At 34.8% G+C, this 18,393-nt stretch overlaps 1 protein-coding gene across 3 annotated transcripts in view; it reads right to left on the bottom strand.

Annotated features, from left to right (window-relative positions):
- Positions 1-13,956: 13,956 nt before the first annotated feature.
- TMEM168 (transmembrane protein 168) overlaps positions 13,957-18,393 on the bottom strand; it is a 32,596-nt gene continuing 28,159 nt past the window's right edge. For all 3 annotated transcript variants that reach the window (XM_046021146.1, XM_046021144.1, XM_046021145.1), the window contains exon 5: positions 13,957-17,333. In XM_046021146.1, the coding sequence (XP_045877102.1) occupies positions 16,786-17,333 (548 nt within the window). In that variant the 3' untranslated portion in view covers positions 13,957-16,785. The remainder of the gene's footprint in view (positions 17,334-18,393) is intronic.

The following is an 18,393-nucleotide window of genomic DNA, read 5'->3' as shown; positions in this document are numbered from 1 at the left end:
ACATAAAACAGGATGTTTTTACTTAGGCAAGGAAAGCTTGGTTACATACCTGCTTTTAAAAAAGCATAGAGCCCTCCTCCTAGTCATAAAAAAAAGTATGGTCTATAAATTCCAAAGGATCTTGAAATTATTATTATATTTAAGATTTTTGAGGAATTAGAGAAGTAGAGGCTATCCTCCGTATTTTACAAGAATGGTGGGTTTTTGTTTTGTTTTTTTCTTTGTTCTGTTAGGAATGGTGGTTTTCAACATAATACAATCTTGCAGAAGGGAAGGGTAACTGGTATGGGTTCTTAAAAACTTTTCCTAGGTGACTGATATCTGCTCTCACCCCACACACCACGTTTATAACCAGTGGAAGGAGGAATCATGGAGGTAGAGAATTGGACTATCAGAAAAGAGGTTACCCGTACAAAACGATTTTCTATCTGATGATATTTGTGATTTTTTTTTTATTATTTTGCATTATGAGCTGTCTTAAATAACAATGAACAACACTAACAAAAAATTCATTGATCACGGGGATTAAAATGGCTCATCAAGGCAGGCAGCTCAGTGTGATTGGAATCTGTCGCAGGGAATATTAGAGTGCACAAAACAATAGAATAGGAATGAGGACACAATGTAATGAGGTAAGGACTAGTCATACTGAGACAGGGCCAAGGGGCATGGAGATCAGAGTCTGTGAGGCTGCCCCAAGAGTGGGCACAGGAGACAGGAGACTTGCCCAGAGTGGAGAGCTGCACTGGGAAAGGGCAGTTCTCCGGGGACAGGACCCTGAGTACCGACTCTTGTTTCTAATTTTTCTATAGTATAGCTAAAAAATTTCATCCTGCCAGGTCAGCAGCCCAGCTGAGGGCTTTTCCTTTTCCTGATGAGATTTGTGTTCTACTCCTGCAGTTTTAGACTCCATTGACTTGGGAAAACAGTCTTTGAACCATCCCAATTTCCACATTATCTGACCATGACTCTCCCATATGTCTCCTGTATTATCTATGTTAGAAAAACTTAGTTATCAGAATAACTTGATGTTGCTCTGGTCTCAAGTCTTGCTTTTTTTGTTTTGTTGTTTAATTTCTTTATTTCTAAGTAAACTCTACTCCCCACGTGGGCCTCGGGCTCATGAGCCTGAGCTTGCGAACCACACGCTCTGCATGTAGCCAGCCAGGTGGCCCTGCAGATTCAAGTTCTGAAGGTAAAACTTTTCATGAGGAAATCTATGAAAGGATGTAGAAATACATTAAATCCGTGGCATTTTTAGAATCTGTATTGTCCTCTGCCCTCATTTACAAAATGTCCATGTCCTGTGTGTCTGTCTATTTGTTTGTTTGTTATTTATTTTAAAGATTTTATTTACTTGAGAGAGAGAGAGGTAGAGAGAGAGAGAACAGGAACAGAGGGGCAGAAAGAGGGAGAAGCAGACTCCCCGCTGAGCAGGGAGCCCGATGCGGGGCTCCATCCCAGGACCCCGGGATCATGACCTGAGCCGAAGGTAGGCACTTAATCAATTGAGCCACCTAGGTGCCCCTCATGTGTTAATTTAAATGAAAATAAACCACCGTAGTCTGTAGGGTTGTTGGGAGAATTTTTCAATGAGATCATAGAGCCTTGAGCAAGGATTTAAATGTCAGAAGCAGAAAGTCTACGGGGTAGTTTTTTAGGGAAGAATCCAGGCAAAGTCCACCAATCGAGTTAATGATTGACTCCATTTTGAACATTATTCAAGGCTTCCTGCATATGCTAGGACTTCACCACGTGTTCTTCTCTGTCTTTAACAAAAGAAAACATTTTACGCTCAATTCGAACACTTCAGTTGAAGAGAGACCGCTTAGGACTGTAGTTAGAATCAGGCTTCAGAGAGCAGAACCACCCAGGGTAGAGCCATCTTTTCCTACTGAGTGAGGCAGGCAGGCTAGGCTATCTCCCTGCCTCATTCTCTCATCCCTAAAACATCAGTAATGATAATACCTCCTTCCTAGGATTGTTGGAAGATTAAATAGGTTAACACATGTCATGGCTTTCAACAGAGGTTGGCCGTTAATGTTACCTATTCTCTAGTGGTAAATTCAAAAATATCTTCCAAATTAATCTGGCTTCTAGAAATTTATTTTTAGCTCAGTTTCAGTAACGGCAAAGCTATCCTTAACAGTTTTGCCCTACATGGAGAGCAAACTTACAAAACCATGTTTAGAACCTTATTTTCTACTTATTTTTTAAAACATGACTTTAAAAAACTATTGCAAGGAGCTCTACAAACCTTAATGAATCACTAGTTTATGAAATTGTCATCTCCAGCATCCACTTTGAAAATTAATATATTTGGCTTATTTTAATCTGCTCTGTTTTGATGTGCAGCAGTTTCCAAATCTGTTATCTTTCTATCAACAATAAATACCTAGTGATGCAGATGGCCTGACTGGGATTGTCAGAAAACTTGGCTGAAAGATGCCGTGGAAACATGCTCAAAGAAAGCAATGGTATCTTCATTTTCCAGAAGTATCTTCATGATATGTTGCCATTTTTAAGGTCACTTCAAATCAAGTAGCAATTATAGCTGCCACATTTGACATTTCATAATTAGTAATTTGTATCACAAAACAACACTGGCTCATCAGCTTTTTGTTTCTTTGTGAATTACTCTTTGGGATGCTTTATATAGATAATACAGTGAGCCTCATTATGTAACTAGTTCATCTTATAAAGCTTAATTTAAAATGTATATAAAGGATGGTAGAAGCTCATAAATGATGAACATAGGCATTAAAAATCAATTGCTGATAGAATTTGGGCATAAAATTAATGAGGCAGTTCATGTTTTCTGGTTATTTTCATCTATTGCATGGGATTTTCCATTAGAAACAGAATTTAAGGGCCAGCGTGTCATCCATTTATTTTTTTCTAGGGACAGTTTTTCTTTCTTCAACTTGTTCTCTTGTAATAGTCTTGGAACAAGCTACAGTTGTTTCAGCATTATATTGTATATTAAAATACAGTGAGCAAACCAGAATAGAAAGCATTAGAAATTAAACAATAAAAAAAATGAGGAAAATAAAAGTGAATGGACCTGGAAATAAGTGACCTGTGGGAAAACTATCAAAGTCTTCCTTTTTTTTTTTTTTAAAGATTTAATCACAAGTAGGCAGAGAGAGAGGAGGAGGCAGGCTCCCTGCTGAGCAGAGAGCCCGATGTGGGGCTCGATCCCAGGACCCTGGGATCATGACCTGAGCCGAAGGCAGAGGCTTTAACCCCTGAGCCACCCAGGCACCCCCCCCCTTTTTTTTAATCATTTAGGCAACAAAGTTCTCATTTTGTGGTAGATAATGCATTCCTCGTTTCTGAAAGATTATAAAAATAGATTGAATACTTTTAAAAAGCAAGATGGTTGGACTATAACCATGCTGTGTAAAGAATCATAGCCAGCATCAGTTTCTTCCTGGGAAGTCATTAAAAGAGAATTGATTAGCAGGTTTGATATTCTTTGGCATAAATTAGATTTTATTTTGGACAAATCTTGGCTGGAGATGAATTTGCAAATTAAAATGTCTTCTGATGTAATTACATTGTCTTCTAGTATAAATCATTTCAGAAATGAAAAGTCTAGTTTTAACAAGAAATGAATGCATATTCTTAGTAGAATTAAATGGAGATTCAAATAGAAACTGAAATGCATATGCATTGCGGACCACAATATGGAAAAATATAGGATGCGTGGCATCCCCAAAATGCTTATAATGAGTAGCTGCACATATGACTGTAGGCTAAGTTTGGTACATTTGTTTTAAGGATCTATTTATTTGTAACTTAAGAAATCTCAGGAATTCGAATTTTTTAAAAATGGGGTTTGTTGCAAAACTTTTGTCCATCTGTTCTCGTAGGCAATTAAGAACTTAGGTTATATTTAAATAACATGACTACTGTGTGTTTACTAAGTGGTGGAAATTCTGTCATAGTGAGATGTGTTTGGAGGTTGGGATGAATCTGAACTGGTTTGAATCCTGTTTTATCATTTACTATCTGAGCAACCTTAGAGAAGCCTCATCTCTGAACTGGGGATAAAAAAAAACCTTAACTTTCAAGTTCATGGTGATGATAAAAAAGATAGATGAGAGTGACTTGCTGGTGCTCTGGATTCCTGAAATACTCAAGAAGTAGTGATTTTTAAACTTTATGGGATCTTATTAAAAAGGATGTCTTATGTCCTAAGACAAGCCGTTTGACTAAATTTATTACTCTTTTCTGTCATACTCCCATGTACTATCCTCAGAAATCTTAGAACAGTAAATGTGGGTTTAAATCTACCTTCTTTTTATGTATCACGCCTTTTTTATGTTCTGTTTTTCTCCCTTTCTTGCTTTCTTTTGGAATCACTGCATTGGTTTTGTTTGTTTGTTTTTAATTCCATTTTCCCCCCTCTATCTGTCTGAAAATGTTCCCTTATTTTATGGGAATAAATCTATGCCATTTGCCCCAGAAATTATAAGTTAATTAGTATTTTAACCCTAGTACAGGAAAATCAACCAATATGCTATTATTTGTATATGTTCTTTTTTTCATTTTCTCTGTATTTTACACCTCATGAGACTTATTATTGCTTGATATAGTCTGTGTTCATTTAACTTCACCCACTTATATATGGCTTTCTTTGGAATTCTTCCTTTCTACAATCTGCCATCTAACTGGTGTCATTTTCTGTCCAAAGAATATAATTCCTTCCTTCCTGAAGATCTGCTGGTAGCAAATCCTATCAGTTTTTGCCTGTAATGTCCTTACAATATCTTCATTCCTGAAGGATATCTTTGCTGGGTATAGATGTTGATTATTTTTTTTCTCAGCATATTGATTATATAATTTTTTTGTCCCTTGATTTTTTTTGTTGTTGCAATTACTGAAATAGAGTTTATTAGTATACATTTTCCACTTTGAAGATATTTTTAAAAAATGAACTGTTTTAGATTTCTCTTTGTTTTTTCTGCAATTTCATTATGAAAGTCTGGATATAGATGATTTTTTTTTTTTATTTCAACTTGTTCAGAATCCATCACTAAAACAATTCCTTTTTACATCATAGCTAGTTATAAGATCATTCCTAGTTAGAACCCCCATATGCAAAAACCTAGTTTTAACCACCATTTTCTATAATTTTAGCACCTACTACACTCAAAATTTCTTGACTTAAAAAATAAAGGAACATTGAAATTTTAGAATTTATTTTCCACCTGTTTTCTGGATGACAGAATGTGAATAGAATACTTGTTACATTTTTTTAGCTTTCTACTCCTACAGGCAGGAGGTTGAAAATTAAGGGTAAGTGACTGCCCAAGGATGCAAGAAAAGCAATTGAATGGTTTTATTGAACTCTTTTTGACTACAGAAAGCCTGTTGGGCTGAAAAACATTTTTTTTTAATCTACTGTAACAAGTGTGACCCACCAAAGTGTTGGCAAGTACAACACGGTGTTAAATAGTGGAATTCATGTGTTATCCAGAAGGGCCAGATGAAAAGACCTGAGGCAGAGTACTTCCCATGCTTCCAGGATACTCCAAAGCAATTGTGGATCTTGTTGAAATTCTTACCTTAGAAAACTTTTATCTCAGGCAGGACAAAGCTGTTATCCCTAGCCTATGGTAGGAATGTCTAATTTTAAGTGCCAGAAGAAACTCGGCTGTATCTCTTGATAAAATGGTCCTATTCATAAGGGGCTTCAGTAACTGTATGCAAAGGGAAGAATCATTTCCTAAAGTTAGCCCAGGCATTCTGTTGAAACATTGTCTTCTTTCAAGAGATAGGGAGAATGGTTCCATGTGAGGAGGGTCTGCATGCATTGGTGTGTTGGTGGTTTTATCCTTCAGGGTTCTGTAATCCTCCACAAGGGGAAACCCAGGGACCCTGGACTGAAAAATGGCCTCAAGTTTCTCGTATATTTTATATATCCTTGGAGAAATCTCTGTGATTTAGTTGTTATCTAAAATATGCCTTTACCATATATGTTAATTGACAAACTCTTTCCAGATGTCATTTGACCAGTAAGTGTAGTTAAAAGTGAACTTCTATATTTGGTGTATGGACAGAATAAATAATCTTGCCTCAATGCTGGCTTTACTCTAGCATTTGCTTAATCTACCAGCAAAGCTGGGATATAAAAACAAAGTATTTTGAAGAAGTTTGATGTTTAATTAAAATATTTTATAATTTCCCTTGTGACTTTGACCCAGGATTTACTGAGAAGTTTTTATTTTATAGTATTTGGGGATTTTTCTAGATGTCTTTTATGATTGATTTTTAATTCATATGTGTTATGGTCATAGAAAGTATTTTGAGGACAGCCATTATATTTTAATGAGACTTGTTTTTTGGCCCAGCATATGTTCTATCTTGGTGAAAATTCTGGGTGCACTTGAAAAGAATATATACTCTGCAGTTATTGAGTGCACTATTCTGAAAATATCACTGTCAAGTTTGTTAAAAGTGTTGTTCAGGGGCACCTGGGTGGCTCATTTGGTTAAGCATCCAACTCTTGGTTTTGGCTCAGGTCATGCTCTCAGGGTAGTGAGTCTGGCCCTTTGTTGGGCTCCATGCTCAGCACAGAGTGTGCTTGAGATTTCTTATCCTCCCCCTACTTCTCCCGCCTCCTTGTCTGTGCATGTTCTCTCTCTCTAAAAATAAAATAAAAATAATTTAAATAAGTCTTTAAAAGTGTTCAAATATTCTATAATCTTACTGATTATCATCAAGTTATTCTGGCATTACTAAAATAGCAGTGTTTAAATCTCCCAATTTGACTGTAGATCTTTACTTTGTTTCTGTCAATGTATGCTTCCAGTATTTTGAATACTGCTGCTATTTGAACACCTCTGTATTTGAATACTTCTGTTATTAGGTGCAAGCACATTTAAGCCTTTTGGATAGGTATGTCTTTTTGTCAGTTTGAAACATCTCTATTTCTGAAATTTTCTTTGTTTTCAAATTTGCATTGTCTGATACTAACATAGTCACACCAGCCTTCTTATGATTAATATTTGCATCTTTCCCCCATCTTTTTCCTTGAAAACTGTTGGTGTCTTTACATTTAACATATGTTTCTAGTAAACAGCATATTGTTGAATCTTGTTTTTCATCTAGTCAGGTAGTTCTCAACCAGGAGTGATTTTGTTCCCCAGAGCATATTTAGAACTATCTGGAGACAAGTTTGATTATTAAAACTGAAGGGAAATAGGTTATACTTCTGGTACTTAGTACTAGGAGCCAGGGATACTGTCTAACACCCTGTAATGCACAGTACAGTTTTCTACAACAAAGAATTACATGTACCAAAATGCCAATAGTGCTGAGGTTGAGAAACTCTAATTTAGTTTGACAATCTCTGACTTTTAATTGAAGCAATTAGTCCACTTACATTTAATGTAATTATCAGTAAGGTTAACTTTAAATCTGATATCTTGGTATTTGTCTTCTATTGTCCTATTGGTTCTTTGTTTCTTCCCTCTCCTTTTCTACCTTCTTTTGAATTAATCAGGTTTGGTTTTAGCATTCTACCTCCTCTATTAATTTTATTATGCCTCTTTAATATATCCTGTCCTTTGAAATTTTTGTGTTTTTATGCATTTACATCATTAGGGCATATAGTTTCCTAGTTTACTCAATGGGTTATAGTCTGCTACTATAACTGTTTATTTTCAAATCGTCTAAGATCTGGCCATTGGGAGTTGCTTTAAGCTGATATATGTGCCTTTTTTAACAGTTACCTCATTCTTTGAGCACTGATTGCTTTCTGAAGCTAATAGATATTCCAGGCTTATCTTGTTTTTTGCTGCTCCAGCAAAAGTTATAAGAAGTAATCAGTTATTTCTCCAAAGAACCCTGGTTTCTTTTAGTGGAGAATAATATTAAGAAGTCACAACATGGGATCTAGGTCTATTCATTACTTATGGGGCATTAGCAATCTCAAGCTCTCTTACAGGCAAAACTAAAGATTATATGTATAAAAACCACACATGCATAAATGTTTAAACATCCTTACCTCTCTATTAATTTCTCTATCAATTACTTCCTCTTCCAACCCAACATCTTAGAGGTCATTCTAGGTCTCTCCATTTTCATATTTGCAATTCCCTTTTGAACAGAAAATATGCTTCTATCATCCTTAATATATTTTTATATTTGATAAATCTTTCCTGTGTAACCAATCTTCCATTATCCGCTCTCCCTTACCCTCAGCGTGCCCTTCTTAGCACATACCAGATCACCCCTTTTTGTGGTTCTAACTCATTATGACATCCCATGCCATGGACTACACACTCCACCATGAGTGCCATCCAGGGAATTTTTATTTCTAATATATTTATCAGTCCTAGAATATCTGTTTTGTTCTGAAATTTCCTCTGTGCCCATTGTATCCATCCTTTCCTGTAAATTCTTCAACACACCTTAGTTTTTTAAAACATTCTAGTTAAAACATGCTAGTAATCTACAAGTGTCTCTTGACTGCTTATTCTTTTTTTAAAATGTTTACCTTTTTTATTGTCTCTTTTATTATTTTAATTCCAGTAACATTACACAGTGTCATATTAGTCTCAGGTGTACAATATAGTGATTCAACAATTCAATACATCACTCAGTGCTCATCATGATTCTTGTACTCTTAATCCCCTTCACCTATTTTACCCATGTCCCCACCAACCTACTCTGGTAACCACCTATTTGTTCTCTGTTATTAAGACTGTTTTTGTATTTGTGTTTTTTTCTTCATTTGTTTCTTAATTTCATGCGAGTGAAATCACACAGTATTTGTCTTTTTCTGACTTATTTCACTTAACATTATATCTTCTAGATCCATGCATGTTATTGTAAATAAGATTTTATTTCTTTTATAGCTGAGTAATATTCATACATAGGCACACACACATATAGATATATTTATATAAATATCTATCTATATATGTGTATATATTATATCTTTATCCATTTACCTATTGATAGGCACTTGGACTGCTTCCATAATTTGGCTATTATAAATAATGCTGCAATAAACATAGGGATGCATATATATTTTTAGAGTAGTGTTTTTGTATTCTTTAGGTAAATACCCAGTAGTGGAATTATACATCATATAGTAGTTCTTTTTTAATTTTCTAAGGAACTTCCTTACTGTTTTCCACAGTGGCTGCACCAGTTTGCATTCCCACCAACAGTGCATGAGGGTTCCTTTTTTTCTCCACATCCTCTCCAATATTTATTGTTTCTTGTGTTTTTGATTTTAGCCATTCTGACAGGTGTGAGGCAATATCTCATTGTGGGTTTGATTTGCATTTCCTTGATCATGAGTGATGTTGAGCTTCTTTTCATGAGTCTGTTGGCCATCCGTATGTCTTCTTTGGAGAAATGTCTATTCATGTCTTCTGCCCATTTTAAAATAAGATTATTTGTGGTTTTGGTGTTGAGTTGTATAAGCTCTTTATATATTTTGGATACTAACCCGTTAATAGATACCTCAGTTGCAAATATCGTCTCCCATTCAGTAGGCTGTCTTTTTGTTTTGTTGATCATTTCTTTTGCTGTGCAGAAACTTATTTTGATGTAGTTCCAATTGTCTATTTTTGCTTCTATTTCCCTTGCCTTATAAGACTTATCTAGAAAAATGTTCTGGCCCATGTCAGAGAAATGACTGCTTGTATTATTTTCTAGGATTTTTATAGTTGCAGGCCTCACAGTGAGATTTTTAATCCATTTTGAATTATTTTTATGTATGGTGAAAAAAGTGGTCCAGTTTCATTCCTTTGCACATAGCTTTCCAGTTTTCCCAACAACATTTGTTGAAGAGATTGTCTTTTTGCCATTGCATATTCTTTCCTGCTTTGTTGAAGATTAATTGTATAATTATGGCTTTATTCCTGGGCTCTTTATCTGCTCCATTGATCTATGTGTCTATTTTTGTGTCACTACCATACTGTTTTGATTACTACAACTTTATAGTATATCTTGCTGTGATTATGCTACTTCTAGTTTTGTTCCTTTTAAAGATTGCTTTGACTATTTGAGGTCTTTTGTGTTTCCATACAAATTTTACGATTATTTGTTCTAGTTTTGTGAAAAAAATGCTATTGGCATTTTGATAGGGATTACATTAAATCTGTAGATTGCTTTGGGTAGTATGGACATGTAAACAGTATTTGTTCTCCCAATTCATGAGCATGGAATATCTTTCCATTTGTTTGTATCATCTTTGATTTCTTTCACCAGTGTTTTATAGTTGTCTGATAGGTCTTTCATCTCTTTAGGTAAGTGTATTCCTGGGTATTCTTTTTGGTGCCATTATGAATGAGACTATTTTCTTAATTTCTCTTTCTGCTACTTATTAGTGTATAGAAATGCAATGGATTTCTGTATATTGATTTTGTATCCTGTGGCCTTACTGAATTCATTTATCAGTTCTAGTAGTTTTTTTTGGTGGAGTCAATATAGTATCATGCCATCTGCAAATGGTGAAAGTTTTACTTCTTCCTTACCAATTTGGATGCCCTTCATTCCTTTTTCTTGTCTGATTGCTGTGGCTGGTCCTTCCTGTTGACTGCTTACTCTTGATAATAGGTCCAATTCCTCCCCTCTTGATGTCTGAGAATTTTTAAAAATGTGTTCTGTATTGTACATAAAAGAACAGTGGAGAGTAAAGTGTAAGTTTGTGTCTATTGAGGGAGTGCATGCCTTTCATTCTGTGGTGATTAGGGTGAGGAACTTATCCTTCAGAATTCTCCACAAGTTGAACTGGGCTGGAGCTGGGCTGGAGCTTTAATTAGATTGAGTTCACCTTCACTTAGCCCTGTCCTTAATCTCCCATGCTGAATCCCTCAAGAGACTGAATAATTTGGTTATTTTAGTGTTTAAATGGGAATAAGAGTTGTTTCACTTTTAGATAGTTAAGATTCAAATGTGATTCCAACTCTGGCAATTGTGATTCACAAAGCTACCTAAATGCTCTTTGTCTCTCAGTCCTCTTCCACTGCCAGTTTCTTGGCAAAATTTCAGGGCAAGGAGGCATGCTTCTTGAGTCAATCTTTTAATGACCTTTGAGACCCATCTCACAAGCCCACAATATCCTCAAAAGTTCAGCCAGTTTCTTTTCTTCTGCAAAATTTTCTCATCTATGGCAGTTCCATTTCTAAGTCCCCAGCACTCAGACAGGCATGTGTCCCAGCATAGAAACTGCTCCAGTCTCTGCTTGCTTATGTAGAACTCATCTCTCTTTAGATTTATTGCACCTTAACTTGCTTGTATATATTACTCTGCAATAGCTCCAATAAATAGTATGCTTATTTTATCTGCAATTTTTCTCACACTTCCACTGAACCAAAGTTCTTTTGTATTTTATATCCCAACCAGAAGTGGATGTCAATTTCAGTGTTTTTGTAAAAATGAAATTTATATTTGCTTTAAGTTCAAGATAGTGAACACATGCCTTTGTATCTTCTCCTCCAGTTCCTATTAAATTACTAGTAAAGGAACAAGTACATGGTACCATCAAAATGTAGAGAAAGGGAGGAGCCTTCTTACCAGACCAGTGATTTCAGTACACATCCAGAAGGCAAAATGGATAGAAGAGCACTAAACTGGGGAGCCAGAATGAAGCAAGCTGTAGCCTAGTAGCTTCACAGAAGATGCTTTGGGAGAGGAACCTCTGACCAGTCCAGAACAATCCCAGAAGGGCTCTAGTATCAAAGATTGCTGGGAAATTAAGGGAGGGGCTAAAAAGTGAGGGTGATATTAGTACAATTAATAATTGAAGGTCTTTATATTGGCAGTTGCTCCTCTTGGGTATGTTTATGAGCTTATAGCCAGGTGTTTGCCCCTTGACAAAATACTCAGAATAGGTCAGTCAGAGAAAGACAAATACCATTATGACTCACTCATAAAAGTATATCCATCATAAGAAGTGGTTGTGAGGACTTAATGAAATAATGTATACAGAAGTGCTTTGCACAGTTCTTAGAACATAAAAAAAAAATTGATAGCCATCATTGTTTTTATTGTGACTGATGAATTAGTTACTTTATGTAGAAAGGAATCCAAAGGTTAGGTGTCAGAAAAAAAGAGGAGTATGGTAGAAGAGAAATAGGTGAGAATGGGTATCAATGTAGGTGGATATGGATTACAAATTAAAATTCTCACCCCATTTTCCTTACTAATACCTTCTTCTGGAGAAGAAGAAATCAATATGTGTAATGGCACCCAACTGAAATTCCATATATACAGAAACAAAATTGTTTCGAGAAAATTCATTGTGCTATTTGCATTTCTAACCCAGAAGACAAAGGATTTATTGAAAAAAAAAAATCTCTATAGAGTATCATTAATACCAATATTATACCTAAAGAATCTTAAATGTCCTGGGGTTCGAAGGATAGAACAAAAGACCTGCTACAAAAATAAAACTGCTTTGAAGTCTTCTGACTTAAACTAAAAATTAATGTAAATCCTGCTTTTCAATACACTGTTATGTCTTAGTATAAAAATACTTTTCCTCTATATGGAGTAAACATTGCTGGTCTAGGAAGATGTACCATGTTCCTCTCTAATCCTTGGCACACTACTAAAAATCTTCAGTCTTGGGACACGTGAGTGGCTCAGCTGATTAAGCATCTGCCTTCAGCCCAGGTCACGATCCCAGAGTCTTGTGATCAAGTTCCGCATCTGACTCCTTGCTCAACAGGGAGCCTGCTTCTCCCCCTACTCATACACATTCTGTCTCTGACAAATAAATAAAATCTTTAAAACAGAAGAATAAAATCTTCAGTTTGGGATAGATCAATATTTATAGGTACAGACCAAACAGTAACAACAAAAATTGACTAAAACTATCTACTTATTCTAATTAAGACTTAAAAATGCTGTGAGGTCATCACACAAGGTGACTGGTCAATTTTATATTTTAATCAATCAAAATGGTTTTTATGTATAAATATTTAAAAACTTAGTGACTAACCTGTGGATTTCAATTTTGAATCAGCTTTGGTCAATATAATAATAGCAACAGTACTTCCTAATACACATAAATATAAATTACTGTCAATGAGACAATTTCTCAAAACAACTACTACTTAAACGTCATTGTTTCATACTTTATGTATTAACAACTAGGAAAATACCCCAAAAGTGAGATAGTTATAGTTTCCCTGGCTTTGAACCTAGCCTGAACATGTTTGTTACAGATCAATTTTTTCTGACTTTACAGTCTAGTTGTCACTGATGAGCACAGCCAACTTTCTTCTTTGTTCATCACTTCCTTTTAATAATTTCCATTTGTGATTAAGTCTCCAATTTGTGTATGCGTTTCCAATGGGAAATCAATGAAAAATTCAATCTTTATTATATCACAGTCCTGATGAAAATGAACTCAGCCAACAAAAAGCTATCTTTTTGTGACATGAGCTATGTTTTCATTCAAACCTGTTTTTCCTTCTTTAATCCTGACACTACTTTTAAAAAATGTGAAATGTTTGGGGCACCTGGCTGGCTCAGCCAGTAGAGAGTATGGGACTGTGGATCTTGGGGTTGTGAGTTTGAGCCCTATGTTTGGGTGTGGAGTTTACTTAATAAGAAAAATATATTTTAAAAAATGTGAGATGTTTTCCTTTCACTGATTCTATAATAGTTTTTAGTAATTATTAATTTAATGAGGCTCTTGAAATAATAACCACTTAAAATTATAAGAAAATGAAATAATTTAAAATCAAGTTATTCCAATTTCTCGTTAGGATTCTAAATTCACTCAGTCAAAAATATTCTTTTAATACCTCCTATTATGGGGCAAGGCACATTTGTGGGTAATTGTAGTATGTTTTCAATAGAGGACATTTTCAAAGATACTGACAGATCCAAATCCTTTGAGCATTCACTATGAAATATACCAAGCAACATTCTTAAAATCAAACCATTTTCTTCTGGCATACATAATGTGAGCTATCCTCTGTGGAAAGGTAATGTAGAACATTACTTTGAAGGAGACTAAACTCTGAGTGGGAAAGAATACATATAAAAAGGCAGTACCCAAACAGCAAATATATTTAGGCCAAAATTTATAAACAAAATGTACAGTTACAAATAGATTCTAATGAAGATTTTACTGGAAAAAAAAACCCTACCCACTAATGCATTAAATATAAATGCATTTTAATTAGCAATGCAATTTTTAATAGACTTATGAAAACTCTGGGCATAAAAATGGTCTTCTGTACAATTCTGTATTTATTAAGAAGAGCAAGACAGAAAGCTATGCAAAGATAAATCCAAATATCCCAGGGAAGAAGAGTTTAGTCAGAGCAAACTAAAACAAAAGTTTTTAATAAAATAATGGCATATCTGAAAAATTATAGGAAGAGAAAGAACTTGACTCCCTTAATTCATCATGGAACAGTATAGTTTTTAAGAAATGTTTTTAGGGTGTAGTGCTTTTGTGGATTCAGCAAGGTATCAAGTAAGAAAACAAAATCAACGTTATATTGAAAAGCATCTCCATTTTAACTTTTTTTTAATGGGCTGATAAAGTTTTGCCCTGAAGTAATTCCTATCATTCCCAGTAACACCTTCATAAACATATGGTATATAAAATGAAAGCCATAAGAAAACTATCCTTACTAATTGCCAGATCTAGTCTTTAATCTTTTAAGTTAGAGTAACCAATCAATTTATCCTTCCTATAATATTTTTTTCCATATTATATTCTGTCAGTTAAAGTTTTAAAATGGCAGCTTTAATTTAGGATGCCACCTCTTAACTGTCATTTTATAGTTTTTTGTTTGGGAGGAGAATTCAAAAAGTGGGTATTCTCTGTGGTTAATAAATTGGCTCGAGTCACATTTTTAGCTCGGAACTTTTTTGATCACAGAAAATGTGTATCAGAACACTAGTTTTGTGGCCATAAAGTCTGCTACCTTTTGAATCTGATTTTTAGTACCATCTTAATATTATGTTATAAAGAACGCAGAATATACCTTGATATTTGGCTTTCTCAGAGTAAAGATATATGCTTTATTTAAAGCTAATTTGCTCAATATTGGCTTGGAAATTTAAAAGATTTTACTTAATGCTAATTTAACTTTTTTGTAGCTATAAGCTCATAATTTTACCACTTGGCTTTTCTGCTACACTAATTCTGAACAGTAATGAAACATTACACTATTTCATTTGGATAATGTTGATATAAATATGTAACCAAATATTGGAAAATTTCAAATCAACTTGTTACCAACCAGGAACTCTAATAAATGGGCATTTATTATGACTATCACTTTTAATATATTAAAATTATTCAGTAACTTTTTTGCACATTAAATGAAAAATTAATTTTTAAAATTTTATTCAAAGGATTAGGAAAATCATATTCAAAACACAGAAATAATCAGACTGTAACAACGCTGCATAGATAGTGGTTCACAAGTTCCCTGACACTAAGTGACTTCTACCTAACAAAAACTTCAATTTTCAAGTCACCAGGTAGAAAATGGTAGAGGCATTATTTTCTCTCTGAGGCTGGAAAAATGGCTTCAATGATGAGAAGTCACACTTTAAACAACAAAGATTAGATTATCCCCTAATTTAATTCTACTCCCCTCTTGTTACTTCTCAGATAGGAAAATTTAGAATGTAAAGATTACAGGAAGGGAATGGGAGGTAAATTACCTCTTAGGGAATACCCTGGTCAGTGCCTGCTTTAATCAGACAAAACATTGAATTAAGTTTTAAAAATTACAACCACACCATTATGCATAACTAAAATTGCCAATATGAATACTTTTTTTACATAATACATTACATGTATACAAGAAAAAAATGACCTGTTTCCAATCCTTTGACCTTCAGTAGAAAAAAATGTCATCACTAATGAGAGATCTGAAAGATAATTTTCATGGCAGAGCATTAATTCCATAGAGATCAAAATCATTTCTGAATAGTGAAAATAGCCTGAAGCAATGAGAAATTGCTAATTTTTTTAAGAGTTTACTTTTTGAAAGGGAAGACAATTTATATGGGAGGAATTTGTAGCTGGAAAATTGTTTATTAAAATTACCTGAGAAAGACTCTTAAAATTGCCAGTGCTTTCAGAACCCCTCCCGCCACCCCAACAATGCAGGAAAGAGCGATTTGTAGGCTTCTAGCTTCTTACAGTTACCTACATGAAGAATGTTTTGAACTCAACAGTTGTTTGGGCTTTACTACTGCACTGATTAACAGGCCACAACCAAGACATCTGAATGGTAGACTATAAGCGCATTTTTGCATTCATTTCAGGCTTCTCCCTTTATCCTTTTTTAAAGAAAGAGTTTGTAATTGTTCAAATGGTCTTGGACTCAAACCTACTGTTCACACACACACAAAAAAAATTTTGTAAGCAAATTGGAAGTTTTCTTATAATAGTAAACAAACTGGTCTACGTTCTCTAATCTATGCCTAGAAAATAAGGCATTATTAATACTTCATTGGCCACTGCAGAGCATAGACAAGTGTTTTCTTTCTAAGCAGAGGCATATACAAACATTCCTCAAAGTGCATTGTTATTTTTAACCTTGTTGTGCATTTACACAGCATGAGCATTTATGACTCCTTACATACTTGTAGGATAAAATGCTTATTCCCAACATCTCACAAACACCATAATTACTTGAGAAAGACAAAGTGAGAGCAGCTACAGAAGTAGCAAGGTTTTTTTCCCACAAATAAAAAAAATATACAAAAAATGGCAAGTTAGTGATAACTGGTAGTATGAACTCTCAATAATATTCCACTTTGGGTTCCAAATTAAGATTTGACAAGTTTGAAGCCTTGTCCTGTGTCCAGCACAGTAGGAAGAAACCAACTCATTTTTAATCTTTTCAAACACCTAAAACAACTTTTGCAGATCCAAAAAAGGTTCAGACCGCACAACCAATTTGCCAAATGCACCAGTGGATATGTAATTCGAGGAAAGTGTAACATCCAGTGCTTGGCCACGTCGCTGCCTGTTGGCAGATGCAGAGTGTAGTCACTCCATCGCTTTGACACACCGTAGATTGCTTTCACAGTGCGGCCCTTCTCAGTCCAGCAGATGTTATTACTGGGGTTGCAGTTATATTCTACCCAGTCTTTTGTAAAGTCACCCAGCTGTGGTGGGTCAGCTTCTTCAATATCTATGGTCTTTGTCATCTCTGCTCCTTGCACTGCAATGTACTGATCATTGATTTTTCTCACTTCTTTCACCCACGGAGTTGAATTCTCACTGTCTAATACGATAATAAGGCGAGAACAGAAGGAGGCATTCTTTTCTCTCCACCATTCTAAAAGTGTGTCAAGGCGCAGTATGTCTCCACCTGTGAACAAAAGAAAATTCAATAGAGTAATAATTTCTGAAGCCTCCTCTTAAGTATAGTTTAAGTTCCTGGAATTAAATATGTAGGCCAAAAAAATAGATGGAGCCTTCCTTTCAAAGTATCTCGTCAGAAGAGTTTTTAAAAACAGACTTTCAACTTCGGGTAAAAAAAAAAAAAATCCTTGTTACATTAAAAAAGGAATAGGTTATAATAAATTAAGAAAATTATATTTATGAAGTTAAATTTAGTGAAAAAAATGAAAAGTCAATATTCTTTATCACAGGCAGCAAATTATGGCTCATGGGCCAATCTAGCATGTCACCTGTGTTTGTACAGCCTGAGAGCTAAGAACTGATTTACACTTTTACATGGTTAAAAATCAAAAGAATAGAAGTTTGTGACATGTGAAAATACAAGAAACTTAAATTTCTTCTTCTTATTTCCATAAATAACATTCATGTACATTCTGTCTATGGCTGCTTTTGTTCTACAGTGCCTGCGCTGACCAGTTACAATAGGGGCCTTACAACTACTAAGCCAAAAATACCTTGCCCTTTACAGAAAAAGTTTGTTGGTCTTTTGAAAATCACTGATCACTGATAAATTAATATTACCTTGCCTTATACATAGACACCTACCGAAGGAAAAAGAAACTCTTCCTACCTGTGTCAAGAATGAGTTTATAGTGGATTTTTAAAAGATTTTATTTATTTGACACAGAGAGAGCACAAGTAGGCAGAGCAGCAGGCAGAGGGAGAGGGAGAAGCAGGCTCTCCACTGAGCAGGGAGCCCGATGTGGAGCTCCATCCCAAGACCCTGCAATCATGACCTGAGCTGAAGGCGCCACCTAACTGACTAAGCCACCCAGGCACCCCTAAATGTATTTTATTACCTGAAAAACAACACAGGATTAAAAAAAATACATACCCAGAAAAGTCTAAAGCAAATTTGTCTTAAAGCTAGTAGGTTTTACATCTAGTTCATTATAATAGGTCTTTTTGTATTAATTTTGATTTTTAAATTATATGGCACTAAAATACTATCTTGACTATTTAATTTT

Source organism: Meles meles, chromosome 10 (genome assembly GCF_922984935.1).
Source record: "Meles meles chromosome 10, mMelMel3.1 paternal haplotype, whole genome shotgun sequence".
In the NCBI taxonomy this organism is placed as follows: Eukaryota; Metazoa; Chordata; class Mammalia; order Carnivora; family Mustelidae; genus Meles; species Meles meles.
The sequence above is the reverse complement of the archived record's forward strand: the minus strand, read 5'-3'. Positions and strand labels throughout refer to the sequence as shown.